This window comes from Cebus imitator, unplaced genomic scaffold, assembly GCF_001604975.1.
Source record: "Cebus imitator isolate Cc_AM_T3 unplaced genomic scaffold, Cebus_imitator-1.0 Scaffold205, whole genome shotgun sequence".
Lineage (NCBI taxonomy): Eukaryota > Metazoa > Chordata > Mammalia > Primates > Cebidae > Cebus > Cebus imitator.
In genome coordinates this window covers 2,297,842-2,325,099 of record NW_016107520.1, presented here as the reverse complement: position 1 = coordinate 2,325,099, position 27,258 = coordinate 2,297,842, and the positions used below count along the sequence as shown (strand labels likewise).

Here is a 27,258-nt window from a genome sequence, read left to right as displayed (position 1 = left end):
TCCAGGAAGACAGGACCACAATTGAATTAAATTAGATTAGAGGACCCCTGCCTGCCATCCACTATTTAGTATGTGGGAAAAAACTCCCAAACATTTCGTCATGGAAATCTTGTGTTGATTGTTGCATTGGTGTGAAAAAAATGTTACAATAATTAATAATGGGCAGGGCGCAGTGGCTCATGCCTGTAATTCCAGCACTCTGGGAGGCTGAGGCAGGCGTATCACGAAGTCAGGAATTCGAGACCAGCCTGACCAATATGGTGTAACCCCGTCTCTACTAAAAATACAAAAATTTGCCAGGCGTGGTGGCGCATGCCTATAATCCCAGCTACTTGGGAGGGTAAGGCAGGAGAATTGCTTGAACCCAGGAGGTGGAGGTTGCAGTGAGTCAAGATCGTGCCACTGTACTCCAGCCTGGGTGACAGAGTGAGACTCCATCTCAGAAAAAAAAAATTAATAATAATTAATTAATTTTTAAAAGAATTAGGTATATTTTTAATGAATTGCTTTTTATTATGAAGTATAAATTTCCAAACCAGCTTGTGGTCTCAAAATAACTCTTTATAATTTCTCCTTGAGTATTTACAGAAGAGAAATATTTAAATTAAAATTTAATTTTAATTAATTTAAAATTAAATTTTAATCTAATTAAAATTAGATTTTAATTACATTAAGATTTAATTTTAAATTAAAATGACAGGTGATACTTTAAAAAAGAAAGCTTTTAGTTTTATGATTGCTGTGGTAGTTACAATCAGGTGAAGGGGCCAAATATTATAAAATTTTTTGTTAAAAACAACAAGAAAGCCAGCTGAGGAAGAGAAAGAAAACTGTCAGTTTCTTTAATCTCTTCCAGTTGATTCCTTATGGGAGAACAAACACATCATTTAATAATTCTAAATACTAACATGGGCAGTGCTATAAACTTTATCCAGAGGTGGTAGTTTAATGGAAGCACAATAGATTTAATCTTAAACTTGGAATGATAACTAAATTAGCAATTTCAAGAAAAAACACATAGTAAAATGCATGTATTTCAGTGATAGCACATTTTCACTGATATTTTACTATCAGATCATTTTCAAGTTGGATGTTTTGTGAACTGAAATGAGGATCGTGCTCTTTGTTGTAAAATGAATGACTTTGCCTTTTATCTTTTCGTAGTGTCTGCATCTTCATTTATCCAAATCCTGTATAGACACTCTTTTTCCAAAATACCATATGGGCAGACTGTGTTGTTCCAAGCTGGATGCCGAAGATGAATAGCACAAATAACTTTTGATACAAACAACAAACAATAGTCAAACAATTTCTATAGATAAACACAGAAGTATTTCACTCTGATGTGAGAATAACAGCCCACACATATCTACAAGTGTTTATGAGCTCAGTCATTCTCTGCCAATGCTGCTGCGAAGTTTGGTGCTCTATCGTCTATGCCCTTCCCAAAGATCAATCTTCTCCGTAATCTAGATATCATTAACTTCAATCCCAGGTCCTACTAATAGTAAAGCTTGGAACCTCTTACTAAATCATCGCTAGTCATCAATTTAAACATACTACCAGGATGACAAGCAGAACTGCCTTAGAGGCCACTGTTCAGTATGTATCCACCCCTTAGAAGCATGCTCAGGAATTCAGTGCTTCCAGTAGACACAGCTTTAGGACACATAGTCCCCAAGCTACAGAGGCTTTGTAGAACCTTATAATCTTCCTACTTTGTATAACTCTAGAGGGAGTCACATCGAATATATCAGGCTCCAATTTTGTCATCAGTAAACTTCTCTCAGAATTCCAACCGTAACCTTGCCATCTGTGTTGGGTTGATTAGGCCATTTTGTCTCAATCAAAATAATCCGCGTTTTTCCATAAGTTGTTACAATAATCACTCTGAACAAGATCATATCCTGCTTGGACTTCCCACTTACTGAGATATTGTTACTAAATACAATTAGTTAGTTCTGTAAAATGGATATAGGAAGGCAGACAGCTCTCTAGAGAAGAAACTTGAGTTTACTATAAGAACATATTTGAAACAGAACCATCAAACCAAAATGACAATGTGTACCCACTAGATATACCGAGGAAACTCATGTAATGGGATGCTTAGAAGTAAAGCCAAGAATGAAATGGTACTGTTTATAGTCAATGAGACCCCTAGAATAACTTCAGTTCAATCTCAAGAGACATTTTATCTAGTTGGATATTATTGTTATTGTGCCAGTGGTTGAAAAGAACCATAATTCACTGTATCCAGGTCTCATTGCAGGAAGTTCCTTGTATTGACAACATACATACACATACAACTACATATATATTAGTGTACATATAATATAATGCACAGATTGTGTATTTTGTTTCTACTATCCTATCTAAACCTTTAGAAATTGTTAAAGAAAAATTTTTCTGACACTTGTTAAAGAGGGTAAGATAGACTTTGTTCAAGGGACCACTGCAGTGGGGTTTTACAGTAGGGGAGAAAAAGCAAGCTCAACTCCAAATGCAAAGAACAAGTGGGGATTTATAGCCAAAGAGCAGGATGGTGATTAGTAGATATAATACCTGAACAGACCAATAACAACTAGAGAGAATGAATCAGTAATAAAAATCATTCCAACAAACAAAAGCACAAGACCAGGTGGATTCACTGCCAAATACTACCAAACGTATAAAGAACTAATACCAATCTTTCTCAAAATATTCTTAAAAGAATTGAGGAGGAGGGAATTCTCCCTGATGCATTCTTTGAGGCCAGCGTTACCCTGATGCTAAAAATAGATAAGAATGCAATCCAAATAGAAAACGACAGGCTAATATCCCTGATGGATATAGACGCAGGAATCCTTAACAAAATACTAGCAAACTGAATTAAATAACACATCAAAAAGATAATACATGATGATCAAAGGGGATTTATACCAGGAATGTAAGGATGGTTTGACATACACGCATCAGTAAAAGCTATACATCACACCAACAGAATGAAGGACAAAAACCACATGATAATCTCAATAAAGGCAGAAAAAGCATTTAATAAAATTCAACATTCCATCATGATAAAAACTCTCGACAAACTAGGCATAGAAAAAAATACCTCAAAATAATAAAGACTATATATGATAAGCCCACAGCTAACATATTAAATGAGGGAAAGTTGAAAGCTTTTTCTCTAAAAACTGGAAAAAGACAAGGCTGCCCACTGTAACTATTGTTATTCAGAGAGTACTGAAAGTCCTAGCAAAATAAAGCAGGCAAGATAAAGAAAGAAAACATACTTAAATTGTAAGATTGTCCCTTTTTGCAAATGACATAATCTTATATTAAAAACATTTATAAACTCCATCAAATAGCTCTTGGAGCTGATAAACAAATTCAATAAAGTATCAGGATACAAAATCAACATGAAAAAATTAGTAGCATTTCTATACACTAATACTGAAGTTGCTGAAAAATAAATCAAGACCAGGTACAGTGGCTCAAGCCTGTAGTCCCAGGGCTTTAGGAGGCTAAGGCAGAGGATTGCTTGAGCCCAGGGGTTTGAGACTAGCCAGTGCAAAATAGTGAGAACTTATTTCTGCCAATGAGTGAATGAATGAATAAAGAAATTTCATTTACAATTAGTATGATAAAAAAATATACCTGGGAATCAATTTAACCAAGGCAGTGAAAGACCCTACAAGGAAAATTACGAAACGCTGATGACAGAAATTAAAGAGGACACAAACAAATGGAATGACATCCCATGTTCATGAATTGGAAGAATTCATATCATTAAAATGATCATATTGTCTATGACAATCTATAGATTCAATTCAATTTCTATAAAAATACCAATATCATTTTTCACAAAAATAGAAAAAACAATCCTAAAATTCATAAGAAACCAATAAAGAGCACATATAGCCAAAGCAATCCTAAGCATAAAGAACAAAGCTAGAAATAACACAGTATCTGACCTCAAATTGTATTATAAGGCTATAGTAATTAATACAGCATAAGCTGGAAACAGCACAATATCTGACTTCAAATTATATTACAAGGCTATAATAATCAAAACAACTTGGTAGTGGTATAAAAATAGACACATAGACCAATGGAACGTAATAGAGAACCCAGAAATAAGTCTACATATTTACAGGCAACTGATTTTCACAGAGGCACCAAGAATTACTTTGAAAGAACAACTTCTTCAATAAATTGTGCTGGATAAACTGGCTATCCATATGCAGAAGAATAAAGCTGAACAATATTTCTCACCACATACAAAAATCAACTCAAGATGGATTAAAGACCTAAATGTTAGACCTTAAACTATAAAACTACTAGAAGAAAACACAGGGAAAACACTTCAAGACATTGGTCTAGGCAAAGATTTTATGGATAAGACTTCAAAAGCACTGATAACTAAAACATAATAGACAACCAGGGTACATTAAACTAAAAACTTCTATACAATACATGAAACAATCAACAGAGTAAAGAAACAAACCATTGAATGGAAGAAAATATTTGCAAACTATTCATCTGACAAAGGACTAATAGCCAAATATAGAAGAAATCCAAACAACTCAACACTAAAAAAACAAACAATCCCATTAAAAATATGCAGAGGACATGAATAGATATCTCTCAAAAGAGGTACAAATGGTCAACAGGTATATGAAAAAAATTCATCATTACTAATCATCAAATGCATATCAAAAGTGCAATAAAATATCATCTTACTCCAGTTAGAATGGTTATTATTAAAAAGACCAAAAAAAAAATCACAGATGCTGGAGAAGATGTGGAGAAATGGGAACTCGCACTGTTGGTGTGGATGTAAATTAGTACAACGAATTTACTATGGAAAGCAGTATGGAGATTTCTCAAAAAAAAAAAAAATAGAACTATCATAAAATCCAGCAGTCTCACTACAGGATATCTATCCAAAGGAGAAGAAATCAGTATATCAAAGGGATACCTTCACTCACATGTTTATCACAGCACTATTCACAATAGCCACGATATGGAATCAACCTAAGTGTCCATCAACAAACAAATGGACAAAGAAAGTATGGTATATATACATAATGGACTACCATTTGTCCACAGAAAAGAACGAAAACAGGTCATTTGCAGCAACATGGATGGAACTGGAGGCCATTATGTTCAGTGAAACAGACCAGACAACAGAAAGACAAAGTGATATGTGGTACTAAAAACTACTCATATGTGGTAGCTAAAAAACTTGATCTCTTGGAGACAGAAAACAAAATTATGAGCAATGGAGGCTGGAAAAGGATGTGAGGGTGGAAAGGGGAAATGAAGAGAGGTTGGTATACTTCAAAATAGCTAGAAGAAAAGATTTGAAATGTTACCAACGTATATAAATGATAAATACTAAAGGTGATGGATATCCCAATATCCTTCTTCTTCTTCCTCTTCTTTGACCTCTCCTTCTCTTTCTTCTCCTCCTCCTCCTCTCCTCCTCTCCCTTTCCTTCTCCTTGTTCTTTCTTCTTCTTTCTTGAGACAAAGTCTCATTCTGTTGCCCAAGCTGGAGTGCAGTGGCTCGATTTCGGAAGGATCAACAGAAGGATCAACAACTCAACAGAAGGATCAACCCAGGTGGCTCACTGTAACCTCTGCCACCTGGTTGATCCTTCCACGCCAGCATCTTGAGCAGCTGGGACCACAGGTGCACGCCACCACGCCCGCCTAATTTCTTACAGAAAAGAAAAAAAAAGGGTTTCTGCTACCTTGCCCAGGCTGGTCTTGAACTCCCAGGCTCAAGTGAGTGCCACCCCCTCCCCAAAGTGGTAGAATTATTGGCTGGCGTGAGCCACGGTGCCCTGCGTAGACTCTCGTTTTTCTTTCTGCTCATCTAAGAAGCCCCTGCTGGGTCCCTAAGTGTTCTCGCCTCGCCCCTCCCCACACGCACTGCTCCCTAACTTCTCTCACAGGCCCCCACTGCCTCCTCCTGCACTGGCTTAGGTCTTACCCGCCAGCAGGTGGCGGACCACGATTTTCTGTCCTCTATGGCTGAACCCTGGCGTCCCCTCTTCTCTAGGCCTTTTGTCTAATTCCAGCCCGGATACGCTTCCTTAGCAACGGGTTGCCTTGGCAACAGGAGGACGCGGGCTGGCGGGCTTGGTTCCTGGCGAGTTTGTAGCACTCGCCTGCGGTCTGAGGCACCGGCTGAGCCATGTCGGAGATCCTGTGCCAGTGGCTCAACAAGGAGCTGAAGGTGTCCCGGACCGTGAGTGAGTGACCACGGCCAAGGGCGAGCGACTGAGGGGCTAGCGGGGCGCGGATCCCGCAGCGCAGCGCACTCAGGGAAGGTGGCCGGCGGGGCGCGAGCTGCGCAGGGCGGGGCGCCCGTGGAGCGGGCAGCACTCCACAGTGAGCAACTCTGCTCGTCAGTGCCCCAGGTCCGTCCCGCCAACTCCCTACAGCTCACCCCAGCCAGGGCAAGGCCTTGTCACATCTCCACTCAGCCGCTCTCGAGTTACCCCGGTGGGCCCAACCCGCAGGCATTCCGACTGGTGATGTGGTTCTAGGCAATCAGTGGGTTTAGAGAGGCCTCCTTTGCTCCATGGAGAGGGAACTTTGCCGAACTCTGTAGTCTGACCCTGAAGTGCCTCCTTCACACTACCAGAAGCAGAAGCATGGTGTGCTGCCTAGTCGATGAAATATGAAGCCCCTGGACAAGTTACAATACCTTCTCTGAATGTGTTTCTTCCTCTATAAAATGGACCTAATAATACTTTTCATACTTAACTGACCAGCCCGGGAGGGTGGGTGTAAAATAAGTTAATGTGGAATATGTTAACGTTTATAAATGTTAGTAAATTTTAAGCCCCAAATCAAACTTTAGCTATTTCAGGTCACTGTTGGCTCTTGCCTAAAGCTGACCTTATTTACCAACCTAATTTTATCCTAACCATGCAGTTGCCACCCAAAGTTTCCAAGTCTGACAACCACAGAGACAATTTTACATGCTGGCAGTTTCCTTGACTGCCCAGTAATTCCAGCACAGGACTACACCCCATCTGCACCTCTTTCCGTTATTTCTTCAGTAAGAGATCATTTTTCAGTTGTTATGGTTTTTTTTTTTTTTTTTTTTTTTTTTTTTTAAGGCAAGAGGTTTTCAGGGTAAGTCATTTTTCAGTCAGTTTTCCCAGAAGAACTCTTGCGTAACACCAGCTTGCTACCAGAGAGGCAGTGGTGCCAGCTCATCCTTAGGTTATCCACAGAAATTGCTAGATCGGTAGTGTTTCTGTGGCTGCAAAGCAGTTATTAATATTATCAGCATGAGGATCTTTAACACGGAGCCTCTCCTGTTGCATTTCTTGAGGCATAAACCTCAGACTCTTTGTCAAATCACTACCTACACACTCCCTATGAACTGCAAGAAATTTTTTCCTAGGATTCTATGATTATCTCGTTGTGTCTCCAACTGTTTATTTGCTAAAATATGATGGGCTGAGAACAATATTTAGCATTTATAATTTCTTACTCCTGTATCACCATAGGAGCCAAAATGCAGTATCATGCCCTTAAGTTGTTCTCTTCTAAAGGAAAAGCAGTTACATATTAGTTTAATTGAGTTCATTTATTTTATTAGTAAAAACCACACCTGGGTCGGGCATGGGGACTTGCACCTGTAATCCCAGCCCTTTGGGAGGCTAAGGCAGGCATACCACGAGGATAGTAGTTTAAGACCAGCCTGGCCAACATAGTGAAACACCATCTCTACTAAAAATACAAAAATCAGCCATGCATGGTGGTGCGTGCCTGTAGTCCCAGCTGCTTGGGAGACTGAGGCAGGAGAATCACTTGAACCCAGGAGGCAGAGGTTGCGGTGAGCTGAGATAGTGCCACTGCACTCCAGCCTGGGTGACACAGCGAGACTTTCTCTCGAAACAAACAAACAAACAAAACCCCAAACTCTTTGCTGAAGTCTCAAGGACGGTATTGCAACATTTTAAAATACTTTTAGGATAAATAAATGAAATTAATAAAGATACATAAAAACAGTAGATGCCATTATAATTGTAATCAGTTTTGGGAATTTTGGTTTTGATTCTGTAAACATTAAAAGGCTGAAGACCGATTAAGAATTGTAACAACATTTAGGCTATGAATGGAAAATTCCTGGCAACTGCCTTCCTGAAGTGTAGCTCTGGAAGCCAGCAGAGACACCCAGTTCTAATGCAGTATCCTGCTTTCCATTCACTAGCAATACCTATTTATTTATTTATTACTTAAAAAATTTTTGTAAATATATATTTTATTGCACTTTAGGTTCTGGGGTACATGTGCAGAACATGCAGGGTTGTTGCATAGGTACATACATGGCAATGTGGTTTGCTGCCTCCATTACCCCGTCACCTTTATCTGGCATTTCTCCCCATTTCATCCCTCCCAAACCTCCCTACCCTCCACTGTCCCTACCATAATCCCTCCCCACAGACCCCAGTGTGTGGTGCTCCCCTCCGTGTGTCCATGTGTTTTCATTGTTCAACATACGCCTATGAGTGAGAACATGTGGTGTTTGATTTTCTGTTCTTGTGTCAGTTTGCTGAGAATGATGATTTCCAGATTCATCCATGTCCCTACAAAGGGCACAAACTCATCATTTTTTTATGGCCGCATAGTATTCCATGGTGTATATATGCCACATTTTCCTTGTCCAGTGTATCATTGATGGGCATTTGAGTTGGTTCCAGGTCTTTTCTATTGTAAACAGTGCCGCCATGAACATATGTGTGTATGTGTCTTTATAATAGAATGATTTATAATCCTTTGGATATATACCCAATAATGGGATTGCTGGGTCAAATGGAATTTCTACTTCTAGATCCTTAGGAATCACCACACTGTCTTCCACAATGGTTGAACTAATTTACACTCCCACTAACAGTGTAAAAGTGTTCCTTTTTCTCCACATCCTTTCCAGCATCTGTTATCTCCAGATATTTTAATGATCGCAATTCTAACTGGCGTGAGATGGTATCTCAATGTGGTTTTGATTTGCATTTCTCTAATGACCAGTGATGATGAGCATTTTTTCATATGTTTGTTGGCCTCATATGTGTCTTTTTTGAAAAGTGTCTGTTCATATCCATCACTCACTTTTGAATGGGATTTTTTTTTCTCGTAAATCTGTTTTAGTTCTTTGTAGATTTTGGATATTAGCCCTTTGTCAGATAGGTAGATTGCAAAAATTTTTTTCCCATTCTTTTGGGTGCCAGTTCACTCCAATGATTGTTTCTTTTGCTGTACAGAAGCTCTGGAGTATAATTAGATTCCATTTGTCTATTTTGGCTTTTGTTGCCAGTGCTTCTGGTGTTTCAGTCATGAAGTCCTTGCCTATGCCTATGTCCTAAGTGGTTTTACCTAGGTTTTCTTCTAGGGTTTTTATGGTGTTTGCTAGGTCTTATGTTTAAGTCTTTAATCTATCTAAAGTTAATTTTAGTGTAAGGTGTCAGGAAGGGGTCCAGTTTCTGCTTTCTGCCATGGCTAGCCAGTTTTCCCAACACCATTTATTAAACAGGGAATCCTTTCCCCACTGCTTGTTTTTCTCAGGTTTGTCAAAGATCTAATGGTTGTAGATGTGTGGCATTGCCTCCAAGGCCTCTGTTCTCTTCTGTTGTTCTATATCTCTGTTTTGGTACCAGTACCATGCTGTTTTGATTACTGTAGCCTTGTAGTGTAGTTTGAAGTCAGGCAGCATAATGCCTGCAGCTTTCTTCCTTTTGCTTAGAATTGTCTTGGCTATGCAGGCTCTCTTTTGGTTCCATATGAAGTTTAAGGTGTTTTTTTCCAGTTCTGTGAAGAGGGTCATAGGTAGCTTGATGGGGATAGCATTGAATATGTAAATTACTTTGGGCAGTATGGCCATTTTCACAATATTTATTCTTCCTAATCATGAGCATGGAATGTTTTTCCATCTATTTGTGTCCTCTCTTATTTCCTTGAGCAGTGGTTTATAGACCGCTAGCCAGATTAATAAAAAAGAAAAGAGAGAAGAATCAAATAGTTGCAATAGAAAACGATAAAGGGGATATCACCACCGATTCCACAGAAATTCAAACCATCATCAGAGATTATTACAAACAACTCTATGCACATAAACCAGTGAAACGGATAAATTCCTGGACACTTGCACCCTCCCAAGCCTAAACCAGGAAGAAATCGAAACCCTGAATAGACGAATAATAAGGGCTGATGTTGACGCAGCAATTAATAGCCTACCAACCAAAAAACGCCCAGGTCCAGATGGGTTCACAGCCGAATTCTACCAGACATACAAAGAGGAGCTGGTACCACTCCTTCTGAAACTATTCCAAACAATGCAAAAAGGGGGAATCCTTCCCAAATCGTTTTATGAAACCAACATCATCATGATACCAAAACTCAGCAGAGACTCAACAAAAAAAGAAAACTTCAGGCCAATATCCATGATGAACATAGATGCAAAAAGCTTCAATAAAATACTGGCAAACCGATTGCAACAGCACATCAAAAAGCTTATCTATCACTATCAAGTAGGCTTCATCCCAGGGAAGCAAGGCTGGTTCAACATACACAAGTCTATAAATGTAATCCACCACATAAACAGAACCAAAGACAATAACCACATGATTATCTTAATAGATGCAGAGAAGGGCTTCGACAAAATTCAACAGCCCTTTATGCTAAAACCTCTCAATAAACTAGATATTGATGTAATGTATCTCAAAATATTAAAGGCTATTTGCAACAAACCCACAGCCAATATCATAGTGAATGGGCAAAAACTGGAAGCATTCCCTTTGAAATCTGGCACTAGGCAAGGATGTCCTCTCTCACCACTCCTATTCAGTATAGTATTGGAAGTTTTAGCTGGAGCAATCAGGCAAGAAAAAGAAATAAAGGGTATTCGATTAGGAAAGGAGGAAGTCAAAGTGTCTCTATTTGCAGATGAGGTGATTGTATATTTAGAAGACCCCATTATCTCGGCCCAAAATCTCCTTAAACTGATAAGCAACTTCAGCAGTCTCAGGTTCAGCAGTCTCAGGATACAAAATCAATGTGCAGAAATCACAAGCATCCCTATACACCAATAACAGACTTAAAGAGAGCCAAATCAAGAACGAACTGCCATTCACAGTTGCTACAAAGAGAAAAACATACCTAGGAATGCAACTAACAAAGGATGTAAAGGACCTCTTCAAGGAGAACTACGTGTTTATTTTTTAATCTCTACTACTATACGAGAGATAGAGAGAGACAGTCCTCAAGGAGGTAACCAGATTCCACGTTGTAAAAGGCCTTTGGACCATAGGGAACACCCTTAACTGTGTTTGTAAGCCAATAAGCTAGGATTTGTACATTCAAGGAAGCACATTTCCTGCTGCTGTCTTATCATTAAACTGTTCTGTGGTGCACAATGGAAGGCTTTGGATGGTTTATAGAATCTATCATGGAAGGATTGTAAGTGGTTGTAACCTCTGGGGAAAGTAATCAGGCAATTTCTGTGTAAGGGAAATATAAAGAGCAAGAACCTGGCAGCTAGACTGCTTTGAAATCTTTTGACAAGTTATTTACCTAAATTTCATCATACTTAAAAAGAGCAGTAATAATGATACCTCATCTGGTTGTATCAAGATTAAATGGGATATAAATTTAAAGCATTTAGAACAGCACTTGGGACGTAAATGCTAAGTCTTACTTTTCAGCATCTATCAAATAAAAATAAAAGCACCAATATATAAAAATATTTGAACAAAGATGTTATTACTCCATGAATTACAGGGACAAAAATAAAAAATGGGAAACAATCTGAGTATCCTTCAAAAGTGTAATGCTTAGATCAATGATTATTTATGCTATGAATTGTTATGCAGTTATTACAAAGAATGAGTTAGTTGCTATAACTTTTGATCTAAAGGTTATTTATGTATTTTTGTTAAGTAAAAACCAAAAGTTAGCACTTGTTGTGACTATTATAATAATATATTTGTACCAATTATGAAACACACACATATGAATATGGACATTTATATGAGCATGAATAAAAGTGTGAAAAGACAAATAGTGGACTATTGTACATCTGAGTCTTCATATTATGGTTTGTATAAGCATAGAGGAAAGTGTGGAAGGATATAAACAAGTGTGTTATAGAGATTACCCTGGGGAATGAGAGATTGGTAGCTTTTCTTTATACATTTCTGTTATCTTGCTTGTTGCATATATTGCCTTTGTAATTTGAAGGGAAAAGTCAATATAACAATAAAGATGAAAAATCAAAAGAAGCCAAATGTCACATGACAAAATAGGAGAAAAGGAAGTTTAATACTTTAGTTGGAATGTCATAAGAATATTATAATAAACTATTGTGGGAGCTTGTGGAAAAGTTATATGGAGTTCAAATGAAGTTTACAAATGAAAGATTAGTAAATAATGAAAGTTATCCCTTATTGAGCAATTATATACATATACTATACTTGTTTTAAGCCCTTTACATAAATTTTCTTATTTAATCATAAAAACAACCCTAAGAGGTATTGCCCTGGATGTTCAGATGAGTAAGGAGGATGACAGGGCTTGGTAATTTGTTCAAGGCCACATAGCTAGTAGGTCATAGAGCTAGAGTTTGAACTTATGCTTTTAGGTCCTATATTGTACATTAAAGTTTTCAATGTAGGCCTGAATATACATGTTTAAGTAACTCTCTCAAATATATTCATCTGAACTATTTTTATGAGGATTATTTTTAATTTGAAGTCACAAGAAATATAATAATTCAACCATCTAGGCATGTTATAATATCATAGGGCATAAACTAATTCCTAGACGGCTAAGTGGCAAAGATGGATGAATTACTTTGTTTAGAAGTGGCCCAGTCCATAGTTGCTTGTTCAGACTAAGAAACAGGATGACAATGCCAAGCATGTGAGGCTAAATAATGGTACGGTTATTGGAGGTGTATTCAAAGCTAATATGTGCTGTGTTTTACCTTTCTGATCTAGAGATATTTCATCTAGATAGCAGTGACAGGTGAATTAGATTAGATTAGAGTCAGAATTCCTGCCCCTCTGTCCTACAGTACTTCGGGAAGCCACACTGTTCAATAATATTTTCCAATGTTACTTCTACTACCAAAAGCTTCTGCAATTACAAAAGTTGTGAATTATTCCATTGTTATGGTATATTATTATTTTAAATAAGATTAATTAATATATCCCAAGATCACTGCTTACACGATATGTAAAAAAATTAAACAGGTAAATTTTTGTGAGTTTTAAGAGATAATCTATGCTCCTTGTTAATCGGTTTTTTTTCCAAGAGAGTTTCCATAGATGATTAATCTTGTCCTTTCATATTAAATCTTAGTAGCATTTGATTTGGAGAGTGATATTTTCTACTTTTTGTCCCAAATTTTAGGAGCATGCATTAACGACATGCATTAACGACACTTTGTTGATTTGGTCTTTTGTCCTGACATTTTCAGAAGGATCATATTTTATTTTAAGAAAAGATGGAGATATCAAAAATCCCATTGAATATTTATTTTTATGCAAGAGTTTGTAATGTATTCTGGTAACCTTACCACATTATGGAATTATATAACTTTAGATCTGAAAAATAATCTTGGACGTCATTTAATTCTTCTTTAGCAGACGAGGAAATCTAATCAGATGTGTTAAGAGCATTATTTAGGATTATGTATCTAGGTAGTTGCAAGTTAGCAGTAGATTCTGGGCCTGCTGCCTTTTAGTTCTAGTCTTCTTCAAACTGAGTCTAAACCTTACATATTTTCTCATACTTAAGCTCTCAGGGTCGTTAGAAAATATATTGCTTCTGACGTAAAGCAGCAGATTTTGATATTTCCCGGCCAGCCTTACAGCATTTTTCTTGATTAAAACTTGGCTTTCATTGACTAAAAATTAATACAGCAAATCTAGTAGCAGAAGGCCATTGTGTAATTCAAAGCAAAAATTTTAAGAAATGGAATTCCAAGAAAAGATGTATGCTCAGTATTTTGACAATTAAAGAGGGTTTTAATATTGCAGTTGAGATTTAGTTTCAGATAGTAAATCTCAAGAATTATGATAAAGCCTTCAAAGGATAAAATTATGAAGACTGACCATCATATTCTTTTACCAAAGGAAAGAAAACATCAGTGTTCCCTGCCAAAGATCACAGGACACATCTGTAGTTGAACAAAGCTGGATTTATAGACTTGTTGTAACAAGAGAGAACACATACCATGGGGACTGCAGGACATCTCAGTAAGAAGGTGCTAGAAATGACTTGGGCTTGTGTTAGGTGTTTTTGAGGATGGTTCCAGGAAGTGGTGCTTTCCTGCGAATTAAATCCTCTCCAGAAGCATAGACAATTTTATGATTTGGCTATCTTAATACATCTTATTTAGAAGGTGATAAAAATGATCAAAGCAAAGCTAAAATTAGTAGAGGAGCAAAAATTATTCTTATTAGCCAGAACAGGGACATATTTGGTTATTTTTGTGTTGGACAATATTCTTGTTTTGGTCTGAGCTCAGACATGATTACAGAGGGATTTTGTTTTCGTTTCGATCCATCAGGATCACAGATTCTGATGTTGGTGTGCTGTGAAATTGGTTAAGTTTAGCAGGACAATGCCAAGGCCTAGCTGTGAGCACCCAGCCAGTTTCTAGGAACAGCATGGCCTGATAGGGCCATGCCGGTTCCAAGCCTTCAGCACGTTTTTGTTTTGTTTTGTTTTTTAATCTCAAATGAAAGTAAATTTGCTTGGTTTTTTAAAATGTAGTTGATAGTGCAGGCTATCTATCAGGCTGGATCTTTCCTACTCTAGTAAAGGAGGAGTAAAGGCCACTGAGCATAAAATGGTATGAGTCTGCAGTCCCTTACCTTAAAAAGTCTAAAATCCAAAAATCTCTGAAAACTGCAACTTTGTGCATTATTCATTTGGCAGCAAAACCTGACCAGAAATGCTATGAGGCTGTTTAGTCCTTATTCATTTCACTGAATGTGACTGAACATTTTGCTGTAGAAATAGACCGTGTTTAAGTACACGTGCTTCCCCAGATCAGTGGGGGAGTTATATAGCCTATCTGGCCTAAAGAGTGAGCCTGCATATGAATTTCAGGGATTGCCAAATATTTGCTTTCTGAGTACAGAATTGTCTTTTAAACAAGAATGTTTGTACTATAATCACTAAGGATCTGTTATTTGCAGTTTGTGTGATTAATAAGACCTGTTTTCTTAAATTAGAAATAAAAATAGTCACTGAGCTTTTACTGTAGACCAGGCAGTATACTAGGCATTTTACATACAGTATTTAATTCTCAGAACTACTCTTACAAGATAGAGCCCATCATTTTCTCATTTTTATAGATGAGAAACTGTGGCTACATAGTTGCCCAAGGTGAAGCAGCTTATAAATGAGCCACGAGATTCTCTAACAGAGAATCTTTCTCCAGAACCTGTGCTCTCCTTATTACCACGTGGAATGCGAATGGCTTTCTGTGCTGCCTCCAGCTGGCTCAGGCCCATTTTGATGGAGAGGCACATCGATATTTCACCTGCTGTCCCAGTCTAACATAGACTGATCACATAAACCCTCATCAAAGATTTATTATCAAAAGGAAACTTCAGTGATGGGGACCAGGCATGTGGCTTGGAATATTAGAGGCAGGGTTGAATTGCTGCTGAATAATTTTAATCCCAGATATACATAATTTTGGGTTTAAGATGAAGATTGTCACTGGGCTCCCATGGTTTATTTACTTGTCATTTTCTTTCATTGTTCCTTGTTCTGGAGCCAACCTGCCTCTTTTTCCCCATACAGAATTTCAGTTGTTAGTGCAAATTAATTTATAGAGGTGGGCGTCATGAAATTAGTCATAGTATTCAGTGACATTTGTAGGAAGAAGAACATGATAAACCAAAGAGAAGAAAAATAAGCTTTTTCTTGCTTTTCCTTTTTTCCTCACTGTTTCTCTCTCCCTATCACCTTTGTCCTCTTACTCTTTGTCTCTCTCTTTCTCTGGCTTCTTATCTGTTTTCTTATTTTATACTTGTTAATCTATTAGTCCTATTAATCTAAAAGTATACACTTTTTCTTCAGCTTTTGCTTTCTTAGTCTAATTTCTTATATGTGTTCTTTTTTCTTTTTCTTTTTTTTTTCTCCGAGTTTCCCCTTGGTTGCTTTTATCATTTGCTATATTCTTCACTCATTGTTCTAGTTTCTGCTGATGTGGCACTCAGTAAATCTGAAGTGTCTTATGCGTAAAAAGCTTCAGACAGATATTTTGGAACTTGCTTATTTGTTATAAATCACTCTGACAATGAAGTACATAAGTGTTTACCATCTTTCTTTAATCTTTATACTATAAACGCCTCTATTTTATTCATAATTGCCTTATTAATATGTCATGCCATTTCAAAGGAAATGGGTGATGATTTTATTTTTCTGGTGACTTATTGTAGAAAACAGTTTGCTGCAGACCATTTGTCAGCCACATTGAAAATGAAGGAGAGGGATTTAGTATTCCCCAGTTATTCATGGGCTAGAGTTTCAGCATTCAGTCAACATGAACAACAGGCACAGTGCAAACCCCAGAGGAAGGCAGCAAGGGAAAGAGATTACCTGAAGGTAACATAGCAACAGCTCTTGAACAGAAAGCAATAAGCCGAAAACTAGGATAAGACCCTGATGGCCAAGGAATAGAAAGACACAGATACATCCATAGATGAATAATAGGCCTATGTCCAAGGGCTTTTTAGAAAACTAAGGGAAGAATAGGGATAGGCTAGGGAGAAGAGAAGGGAAAAGGCAGAAAGAAGGAAGCAACAGACAGAAGAGGTGAAAGACACAGCTAGAGCACCCTGGGTGGCACATTGAGGATTGTAGTCACAATCAGAGCTTTGGGGTCTGCAAGGGAAGGAGGACACAGGAGGAGGTGGCACACTTTTGCCCATTGGAGGCAAAAGAAGCCATTTGGGTTTCAGTTGCTTTAAAGACTGAGGTATGAAGCCAGAAGACACTTGCTAAATAACAGATGGGATTTAGTATAAGATCAAGCCAATCCTCATTTCAGTGGCATCACAAGGCATTATGATATTTAAGTGGTGCTGTGTTAAAGTCAGAGCAATTCAGTGCTTAGATTATGAAGCTGAAGCTTAACTTGTGCTGTAAGGTATTCCAGGCGGCACAACAGATCTAGCTGAGTTATAAAGCTCACGTATGGCATGAATTTCAAATTCTCTGCTGGAAGCTTTAGGACATACTGTTCTCTAAGCATATTTTCTCAAGAGTTGCTTCAGTGTTTCCCATTAAGACATAGCTTCGGAAGGACAGATGTGACTGATAGGAAGGGCATCAAACCATCAACTCTGAAAGAATGTATCATGGGCTTCGAGTGAGATCATTCTGCCCAGAATAGTTTTAAAATGATGATGAAACTGCTCTGTTTGTGGAAAATCGTCCTAAAATCCACTAATAGGTGCCAGACTGTAGACTTTAAGAATACATGCAATGTGTCTGTTCTCACGTGACCTATAGCTGAACACAACGTTAGGTGATTGAAAGCTTTCATTTCCCTGGAGCTTATAAAAGTTTCATTTTTTTACTTGTTGCTAAAGTGATCCTTAGACAAAAGTACTGCTTCCCCTGAAAGTTTTCTACCTTTTATTTTTTCTACTGTCAATAAAAATTATTTAATCATAATTAATAGATTCTCATTCTAGATAGTTCAAGAGCTCACCCTGAGTAAATAGAATCAGTGGGAATCATTGACATCTTTTTAAACTACCTTTATTATTGTGTTGACTCAGCTTAAGGCTTGGGTATTACTCTGAGGATAATGGGTTTTGAGAACAGATATTAAAAAGTCTTAGATAAAATTGTGGGCTGGTATCAGGTATGCAAAAAAGTATTATGATAGGATATAATCTTTGGAGTGAAGACTGTGCAGTGGCTGTTATGGAGCAGCTTAGCTCATACAACCAAGCATCACTTCTACAAATCATGAAGAAATGTGATTTCTTCCCAGTCAATTAACCACCTCATTATTAGTCAGACAGGTAAAATAGAACAATCTGGTAAGACTGAATTTATGAAACTGCAATGACATATAGCATTTTAACCAAGGTTGCCTAAAGGAACCTGATGGAAGCATGTTGAAGATTTATGGAGGTTTTTGAAGTAATTAGAGAGATAATGGCTTTGGCCTATGATAATATATATTCATTTTATATACAATCTTTAAATACCATGTAACTCTGTATCTTTTACCTTATAAGAAAAATACAAGTAACTCAAAACTAAGAACATTTTTAAAGAGAGCAAATTTTATTGAACACTTAAAAAAATTTTTTTCTGCACTTATCATTATGTACCTACTATGTGGCAGGCATGGTATCCAGCAATTCTCAAACACTACTAATAGCAAGAGAGAACTATTAATATTAAATAGCTCTTTGAGATAAGATATAGATGTGATTATCTCTGTTCTAGACGTGAGGCTGAAACTCAGGAAGATGAAGCAGGTTGCCCAACGTCACACAGCTCGTGAGGGACAGAGCCAAGATTCCAACACAGATGTCCCTGGCCCCAAAGCCAGCTTTCCTCTGGGTTGTTTCTCCATAATTGCATGGGATGATAACTGAACCACAGTGTCCCCCTCTGAACCATGAAGGAGAAGTTTGATTATGTTCAGGAGGTTTTATTTAAGAAGGTGCAAGTGGTTTAGTAAAATTTCCATTGTTTTACAGGTTAAAATGAAGTCTTTGTTTAAAAGAAGTTAGCTTGCATCTCAGTCAAAATATGCTATCATCATAGATTGTATGGTAATGAAAGTATTAGAGTATAATTTTATAAAATATTTTGAAGGCTAGTTGTTAGATCTAATGTTATTTATAAATTTTCTTGGTAGCATTTTTAAAAATTTTTATCAGTTGTCTTTCTTTTCCTTCAAAATTGTATATTTCATCAATTATTGATTTATATTTATTTGGGGATCTTTATAAAATACCTACTGTTAAACATCAGCATTTTCCTTTGGTTATTAAAAGATGTTTCTAGAAATATATTCGTGGCATTTGAGTTCAAGTTAAGTTGTGTAGTCTTTAGTATATGTATATATAATGAGATTATCAGCTCTATGCACAACATTGCAGTCACGTTTTTCATCTCATTGTTTTGAAACTCAGGTCCCAAGTCATTTGCAAAGGCATTTTCCAGTGGCTATCTAATTGGAGAAGTTCTACACAAGTTTGAACTTCAGGATGATTTTTCAGAATTTTTGGAAAGCAGGTTAGTGAGATTGTTCCTTACTTTTTGTTGTTGTTGTTGTTTGTTTGGAGACAAGGTCTTGTTCTGTTACCCAGATGGGAGTACAGTAGCGTGATCATAACTCACTGCAACTCAAACTCCTGGAATCAAGCAATCCTCCTGCCTCGGCTTCCCACGTAGCTGGGACTACAGGTGCATGCCACCATGCCTGGCTAATTTTTGTATTTTTGTTGAAAACAGGATTTTGCCATATTGCCAGGCTGGTCTTGAACTCCTGGGCTCAAGTGATCCTCCTGCCTCAGCCTTCCAAAGTGTTAGGATTAAAGGTGTGCCACCACACCTAGCCTACTTTTTAAAGAAAAGTTAATTTCTTTGGCATTTGGAAAGTCTAAAGTTAACTTCAACGAATCATTAATCATAAAATCCCTTCCAAACCTCAAACACCCAAGCAGACCATTGATATGGAAATTGTTCCTCTTGGCACATATATTTTTTATTGTCTCAAGAGTACAAAGAAGAGAATGTTAAATTGTTGCAGCAAGACCTCATCTCTAAATGGGACTCATTTTACACTTATATAGTGCCTTGAGTGAATAATTAGTATTATTATTTGTGTTTTAAAAATGTAAAATAGAACTTACCTACTAATACCAAATTCATAATAGTTTTTTTAGTGACTATATTGAAATATAATTCATGTATCTGAATTCACCATTTTAAAAGTAGACAATTCAGTGGTGTTTAGTATATTTACATATTTAGTATCTTCACAACCATCACCACTATCTAAACACCCAGCCTCTGGCACCCACTAATCTACTTTCTGTCTTTACGAATTTGCCTATTCTGCACATTTTATATCAATGGAATCACATGATTTGTGACTGGCTTCTTCCACTTAGGATAATGTTTTCAAGGTTCACCCATGTTAGCAAGTATCAGTATTTCTTCCTTTCTATTTATTTTCTGAATAATTTTGATTATATGGCTATACCATGCCACACTTTGTTTATCTATTTATCATTTGGTGGATACAATCCTCCCTTGGTATTCTTGGGGTATTGGTTCTTGGATCCTCCACAGATATCAAAACCCAATAGGACAGTCATTAAACTTTCAAGTTCCAAAATCATCTCCTTTGACTCCATGTTTCACATCCAGGGCATGAGCTCCCAGGGCCTTGGGCAGCTCCACCCCTGTGGCTTTGCAGGGTACAGCCCCTACCTGGCTGCATTCACAGGCTGGTGTTGAGTGTGTATGGCTTTTCCAACTGCATGTTGCAAGCTGTTGGTTGATCTACAATTCTGGGTTCTGGAGGACAGCTGTCCTCTTCCTATAGCTCCACTAGGTAGTAGCCCACTGGAGACTCTGTGTCAGGGCTCTGACCCGACATTTTCCTTCTGCACTGCCCTAGCAGAGGTTCTCCATGAGGGCTCCGTGCCTGCAGCAAACTTCTTGAATGATTTGCTGCTTAGAAATTTCTTCTGCCAGATACCCTAAATCATTCTCTCAGGTTCAAAGTTCCACAGATTTGGCAGGGGCAAAATGCCGCCAGTCTCTTTGCTAAAGCATAGCAAAATCACCTTTATTCCAGTTCCCAATGAGTTCTTCTTCTCCTTCTGTCTATTAGAATATATAAGTAACACATATAACTCAATAATAAAAGGACAGCCCAATTTAACAATAGGCAAAGGATCTGAATAGACATTTCACCAAAGAAGTTAACACACTAATAAGGAGATGAATAGTTGCTCAACATCATTAGTGTATTATTCGATTTTCACGCTGCTGATAAAAACATACTCAAGGCTGGGCAATTTACAAAAGAAAGAGGTTTATTGGACTTACAATACCACATGGCTGGGGAGGCCTCACAATCATGATGGAAGGCAAGGAGGAGCAAGCCACATCTTACATGGATAGCAGCAGGCAAAGAGAGAGCTTGTGCAGAGAAGCTCTTGTTTTTAAAACCATCAGATCCTTAGAGACCCATTCACTATCATGAGAAGAGCATGTGAAAGACCCATCCCCATGATTCAGTCATTTCCATTGGGTTCCTCCCACAACATATGGGAAATATAGGAGTTACAAGATGAGATTTAGGTGGGGACACAGAGCCAAACCATATCAATTAGTGGTTGGGAAGATGCAAATCAAGATCACGAGATACCACTTCACACCCACTAGGATGGCTATAAACAGAAAGATAGACAATAACAAGTGATGATAAGGACATGGAAAAATCAAAACCCTCATACAATGTTAGTGTGAATTTAACTAATTCAGGCACTTAAAAAAAACTGTTTAGGTTTGCCTGAAAATGTAAACATCGACTGCAAAACCCAACAATTCCACTTCTAGATATATACCCAAGAGAAATGAAAACCTATCCATGTGATAACACAATGTTCATAGCAGATTATTTATAATAGCCAAAAAGTAGAAACAACCCAAATACAGCTGGCCCTCTGTGTCCATGATTTCCACATCCATTGATTCAACCAATTGCAATTTAAAAATATTTGGGGAAAAAATATCACAGAGTTCCAAAGATCAAAACTTGTATTTGTCACAAACTGAGTACTACATTGAATCCACAAGAATGAAGTAACATGCAGCTTTGTATTAGGAATTAAATAAGTAATCGAGAGATGATTGAAAATATACAGAAGGGTGTATGTAGATTATATGCAAATACTATACTATCTTATGTGAAACCACTTCAGCCTGGACTTCATTGTCCATATCACTGTCAGCATTTTGGTCAAAGCCATTCAACAACTCTAGGAAGTTCCAAACTTTTCCACATTTTCCTGTTTTCTTCTGAGCCCTCCAAACTCTTCCAATCTTTGCCTGTTACCCAGTTCCAAAGTTACTTCCACATTTTTGGGTACCTTTGTAGCAGTACCCCACTCTCTGCAGTACCAATTTACTATATTAGTCTATTTTCACACTGCTATAAATATATACCTGAGACTGAGTAATTTATAAAGGAAAGAGGTTAATTGGCTTATACTTTCACATGGCTAGGGAGGCCTCAGAAAACTTACAATCATGGCAGAAGGGGAAACAAACACATCCTTCTTCACAAGGCAGCAGGAGAGAGAAGAGTGAGTAGCAAAATGGGAAGGGCCTCTCATAAAATCATCAGATCTCATGAGATCTCACTCAACTCTCATGAGAACAGCATAGGGGAAACTGCCTCCAAGATCCAGTCACCTCCCACCAGGTATCTTCCTGGACATTTTGGAATTACAGGGATTACAGTTCAAGATGAGATTTGGGTGGGAACACAAAGCTTAACCATATCAGCTACCTTATTATTTCTGTTCTTAGTGTCACTTCTGGCCTTCTGCTTATTTTGGGTGTAGTTTTCTTTTTCTAGTTTCTTGTTATACATGGTTAACTTTTTCATTTGAGATTTTCTTTTTTAATATTTGGATTGATAGTTATAAATTTCCCTCTAAGCACTGATTTAGCTGCATCACATAGGTTTTAGTATGTCATTTTGCATCTTTATTTATCTAAAATAATATTTTAATTTCCCTTGTGATTTCTTCTTTGATTCACTGTTACTTAGGAGTATGTTATTTAATTTCCATGTACTTCTGAATTCTCCAGATTTGCTGTATTATTTATTTCTAAGTTAATTACATTGTCACTGGACAACAGTTATTTCAATCTCTTTAAACTTAATGAAAATTTTTTTGTGTGTGGGAGGTTTTCTGGTAAAAGCTATAAAACCTGCTAGACAAATTCTAAAAGAGTGTAACGTTTATTGAAGTTGTTTTTAAAGATGGTCTAATGCATGTTCTCTTTTTGAAAATGTTTTATATGTACTTAAATGTACATATTCTATTGTTGTTCAATAGAGTGTTTATAGATATCTGTATAGATATCTGTTTATAGTGTAATCTAGGTCTTCCATTTCCTTACTGATCTTCTGCCTAGTTGCTGTATCCATTATTGAAAGTTGGAACCAAAGTCTCAAACTATTCTTTTTGAATTGTCTATTTCTCCCTCTAATTCTTTCCATTTTCTCTCCATGTATTTTGTGGCTCCATTGTTAGATACATGTATGTTTATAATTGTTATGTCTTCTTGAGGGATTGACCTTTTTAACAGTATAAAATATTCTTATTATCAAGTAATACTTTTTTTTCTTAAAGTCAATTTTGCCTGATAGTATAGTCACTCCAGTCCTTTTTTGGTTATTATTTTCCTGATATATGTTTTTCTATCCTTTTACTCTCAACAAATTTGTGTCTTTGAATCTAAACTGTATTTTCTTGTAGAAAGCATGTAATTGGATTATACATCCATTCTTCTAGTTCCCTCTTTGTAATTGTAGTTATTTAATCCATTTATTAATTAGGGAGCAGGATTTAAATGTGTGATTTTGATATTTGTTTTCTATATGCTTTATGGTTTTTTTTACTCCTCTGGTACTGCCTTCTTTTGTGTTAGATATTTTCTAATACGATTTTAATTCCTTTATTGTTTCTTTTACTATATTTTTGAGTCATTTTCTTAGTAGTTTTCATGAAGATTAAAATTAACACTTTAAATCAAACTATTCAGATGAATACTACTTTAATTTCAGTAGTATAGAAAAAAATTTGCTCCAGTGTATCTCAATTGTCTCCTCCTTTTTTGTGCTATTTTTGTCCTATAAATTACATCTTAAGTACATCTAGTTAGTTGTATAATTATTGCTGTATGCCTTTAACTTTTAAATCAGATAAGAATAAAATAGTTATAAACAAAAATATGTTTAAACTATTTTTTATGCTACTCTTTGTAGTAACTTCTACTGATGTGCTTTAAAATTTATTCATGTGATTTGAGTTACTGAATATTGTCCTTTCATTTAGGCCTTAAGGATTCTCTTTAGTATTTCTTATAGGGCAGATATGTTGACAGTGAGTGATCTTAGTTTTTGCTTATCCTTCAGTGTTGATACATATTTTTACCAGACATAGAAGACTTGATTTACAGTTTTTCTTTTTCAGCACTGTGACCATGTCATCTGACTGTCTCCTGGCCCTCCTAATTTCTGATGAGAAGTCAGTTGCTCATTTTATAAAGAAGCTCTTGTGTTTGATAACTTGTTTTTCTCTTGATGCTTTTAAGATTATCTCTGTCTTTGTCTTTCAAGAGTTTGACTATAATACATCCAGGTGTAGATATCTTTGTGAATAATACTGTAGTTCATTGAGATTCTTGGATGTGTGGATCCATATCTTTCATTACATTTGTGAAGTTTTGGCCACTATTTCTCCAAAGATTCTTTTTGTCTCCTTTCTTTCTCTCTCCCATATCATTCTCCAGTTATGTGTATATTGGTATGCTTGGTGATGTCCTGTAGGTCTCTGAGGCTTTGTTAATTATTAAACTTTTTATTATAGTGCAGTTTTAGATTTACAGAATAATTATCAACATAATACACAGATTTCCTATATTGTCCATATCTAGTCGTACCTATTGCTAGCATCTTACATTGGTGTGGTACATTTATTACAATTAATGAGCCAATATTTGCATATTATTATCAAGTAAAATCTATATGCCATTTAGGATTTTTTAAAATTTTTTACCTAATGTCTTTTTTGTTCCAGAATCCCATCCAGCATATCATATTATGTTTAATAATTATATCTCTTTAGGTTCTTCTTGAATGTGATATTTATTCAGATAGACTTTTCTTATATTGGATCATCTTGGCAGTTTTGAAGAATACTAGTGATGTGATTGTCACTCAGTTGGAATTTCTCTGATGTTTTTCTCATGATTAGAGTGGACTTATATGTTTTGAGATTCTGGTCATTTTTCTTCAAGCTTTTTTCTTTTTTCCCTCCCTTGAATAGTTTTAGTTGTTAACTAAAACTCTGTTAACTCTAATTTGCTGTTGAACTCCTACTGTGAATGATTTTATTTCAGTTGTACATTTCAGCTTCAGAATTTCACTGTTTCTATTTTTATAATTTCAATTTCTTTATTGCTATTCTCTTTTGTTGAAACAATATTCTCATACTTTCTTTTAAGTTTAACTGTTTTCCCATTTACCCTGAGAACACTAGCTGGCAGTGCTTGCAGCTGCAGCATTTACCCTGAGATAACTTTGCCATGAAATATCTTGCTTTTATTATTGTTTTTGCATTGCTCTAGTATATAGACTTTGGAAACAAAAGATGTCATTCTATTTACAGGATTGTGCTTTTAGTAGTGGTGTTTCAATTTACAAAATGTAGTAATTCTCAATCACCAAAAATGTCAAATTCTAGAAAACATAGCATTCCTATGCATAATGTTAATGTTGTTCTCCAACAGTTGTTGGCTGAAGATTTATTTGACGAATTTAATTTTTCCAAAATACACGATTCTGATGATTGAGATGATCCTGGTGTTTGTTCTGTTTAGAAATAACTCCAAGAACAGTTTTTATATTTTATTTTTACATTGAAAATTAGTCAGACTTACTTCAGCCTCAAAGATTATATTTATGTAAAATTAAATGAGCACTGGCAGTAGGCTGCACTTTTTTTTTTTCTAAGCAGGAAAATAATTTATATACATGGTTTCTTTTCCTTTCTTGAACATATTTATAATAGGCCATTGAAGGTCTTTGTCCAAGACTTCCCCACAGAGTTTCTATTCACATTTTTTCCTTATGTATAGGTCATATCTTCCTGTTTGTGTGTCTCATCATTTTTGAAAACTGGACATTTAAAATAATATAAAGTATCAGCCGTGCGCGGTGGCTCAAGCCTGTAATCCCAGCACTTTGGGAGGCTGAGGCGGGTGGATCACAAGGTCAAGAGATCAAGACCATCCTGGTCAACATGGTGAAACCCCGTCTCTACTAAAAAATACAAAACATTAGCTGGGCATGGTGGCGTGTGCCTGTAATCCCAGCTACTCAGGAGGCTGAGGCAGAAGAATTGCCTGAACCCAGGAGGCGGAGGTTGCGGTGAGCCGAGATTGTGCCATTGCACTCCAGCCTGGGTAGCATGAGTGAAACTCCGTCTCAAAAAAAAAATAATAATAATAATAATAATAATATAAAGTATCAATTCAGACTATTACAAATTCTCAGGGTTTGCTGTTGCTGCTGCTGCTTCTGCTTTTTGTTTCGTTTTGTTCTGTTTAGCGACTCTCCTGGACTAATTCTGTAAAGTCTATATTCCGTCTTGCGTACTGCAACTAAAATCTCTAGTTGATTAGCTTAGTGGTCAGCAACTGAATAGAGATATCTTTCAATATCTTGAACCAATACATTTTCCATTGCTGAGAAACTCTGTGAGTGGATTGCAGCATGTTTTCAGTGCTCTGGCAGTTTACAATTTTCCCTTAGCCTTTACTTCCTGCCTGTGCAACGTTTCAAAGTCAGCCAAAGGTGAGAGATTTGTACCTCTTCATGTCTTTCCTAGGCATCCATACATTCCTACATATCATATGGCCTCAGAGTCCCTAATAGACATCTCATTCATAGGTCTTCCTTTTTTAGTTTTTGGCCAGGCTCTTCTTTGCTCCACCTGGTTTTACTGTCTCAGGTAACTTTGATTATAAATAATTGCTGTAATTGTTTTTTACCAACACCCTTGAGATAGGACTTTTTTAGTAAGCAAACTCCATCAGGTCAAATAATGACAAGGCCTGAAAATGGGGATTTTCAAAATGCTACTGGTTAGTTAAATAGCAACACTCTGGGCCGGGTGTGACAGCTCACACCTACAATCCCAACACTTTAGGAGGCTGAGGTGGCTGGTTGCCCTGAGATCAGGAGTTTGAGACCAGCCTGGCCAATATGGTGAAACCCCATCTCTGCTAAAAATACAAAAAATTATCTGGCTGTGGTGGAAGGCGATGTAATCTCAGCTACTTGGGAGGCTGAGGCAGGAGAGTAGCTTGAACCTGGGAGGTGAAGGTTGCAGTGAACCAAGATTGCGCCATTGCACTCCAGCCTGGGTGACAGAGCAACACTCTG

At 36.9% G+C, this 27,258-nt stretch overlaps 1 protein-coding gene and 1 non-coding gene across 8 annotated transcripts in view; one reads left to right on the top strand and one right to left on the bottom strand.

Annotated features, from left to right (window-relative positions):
* The first annotated feature begins 6,035 nt into the window (after positions 1 to 6,035).
* Positions 6,036 to 27,258, top strand: part of SPEF2 (sperm flagellar 2) — a 196,774-nt gene continuing 175,551 nt past the window's right edge. For 5 of the 7 annotated variants that reach the window (XR_001830836.1, XR_001830837.1, XR_001830835.1 and 2 more), the window contains exons 1-2: positions 6,036 to 6,244; positions 19,190 to 19,292. Coding sequence is in view for 2 of the 7 variants with exons in the window: in XM_017548274.1 (XP_017403763.1) it covers positions 6,187 to 6,244; positions 19,190 to 19,292 (161 nt within the window). In the remaining 5 variants the exon portion in view is untranslated. Of the gene's footprint in view, positions 6,245 to 19,189; positions 19,293 to 27,258 lie in introns of those variants that run through there. The other 2 variants (XR_001830838.1, XR_005203353.1) reach the window with 2 other exon arrangements.
* On the bottom strand, positions 22,988 to 23,048 carry LOC119474055. The gene has a single exon (XR_005203359.1). It is a non-coding gene; the product is annotated as a U7 small nuclear RNA (small nuclear RNA).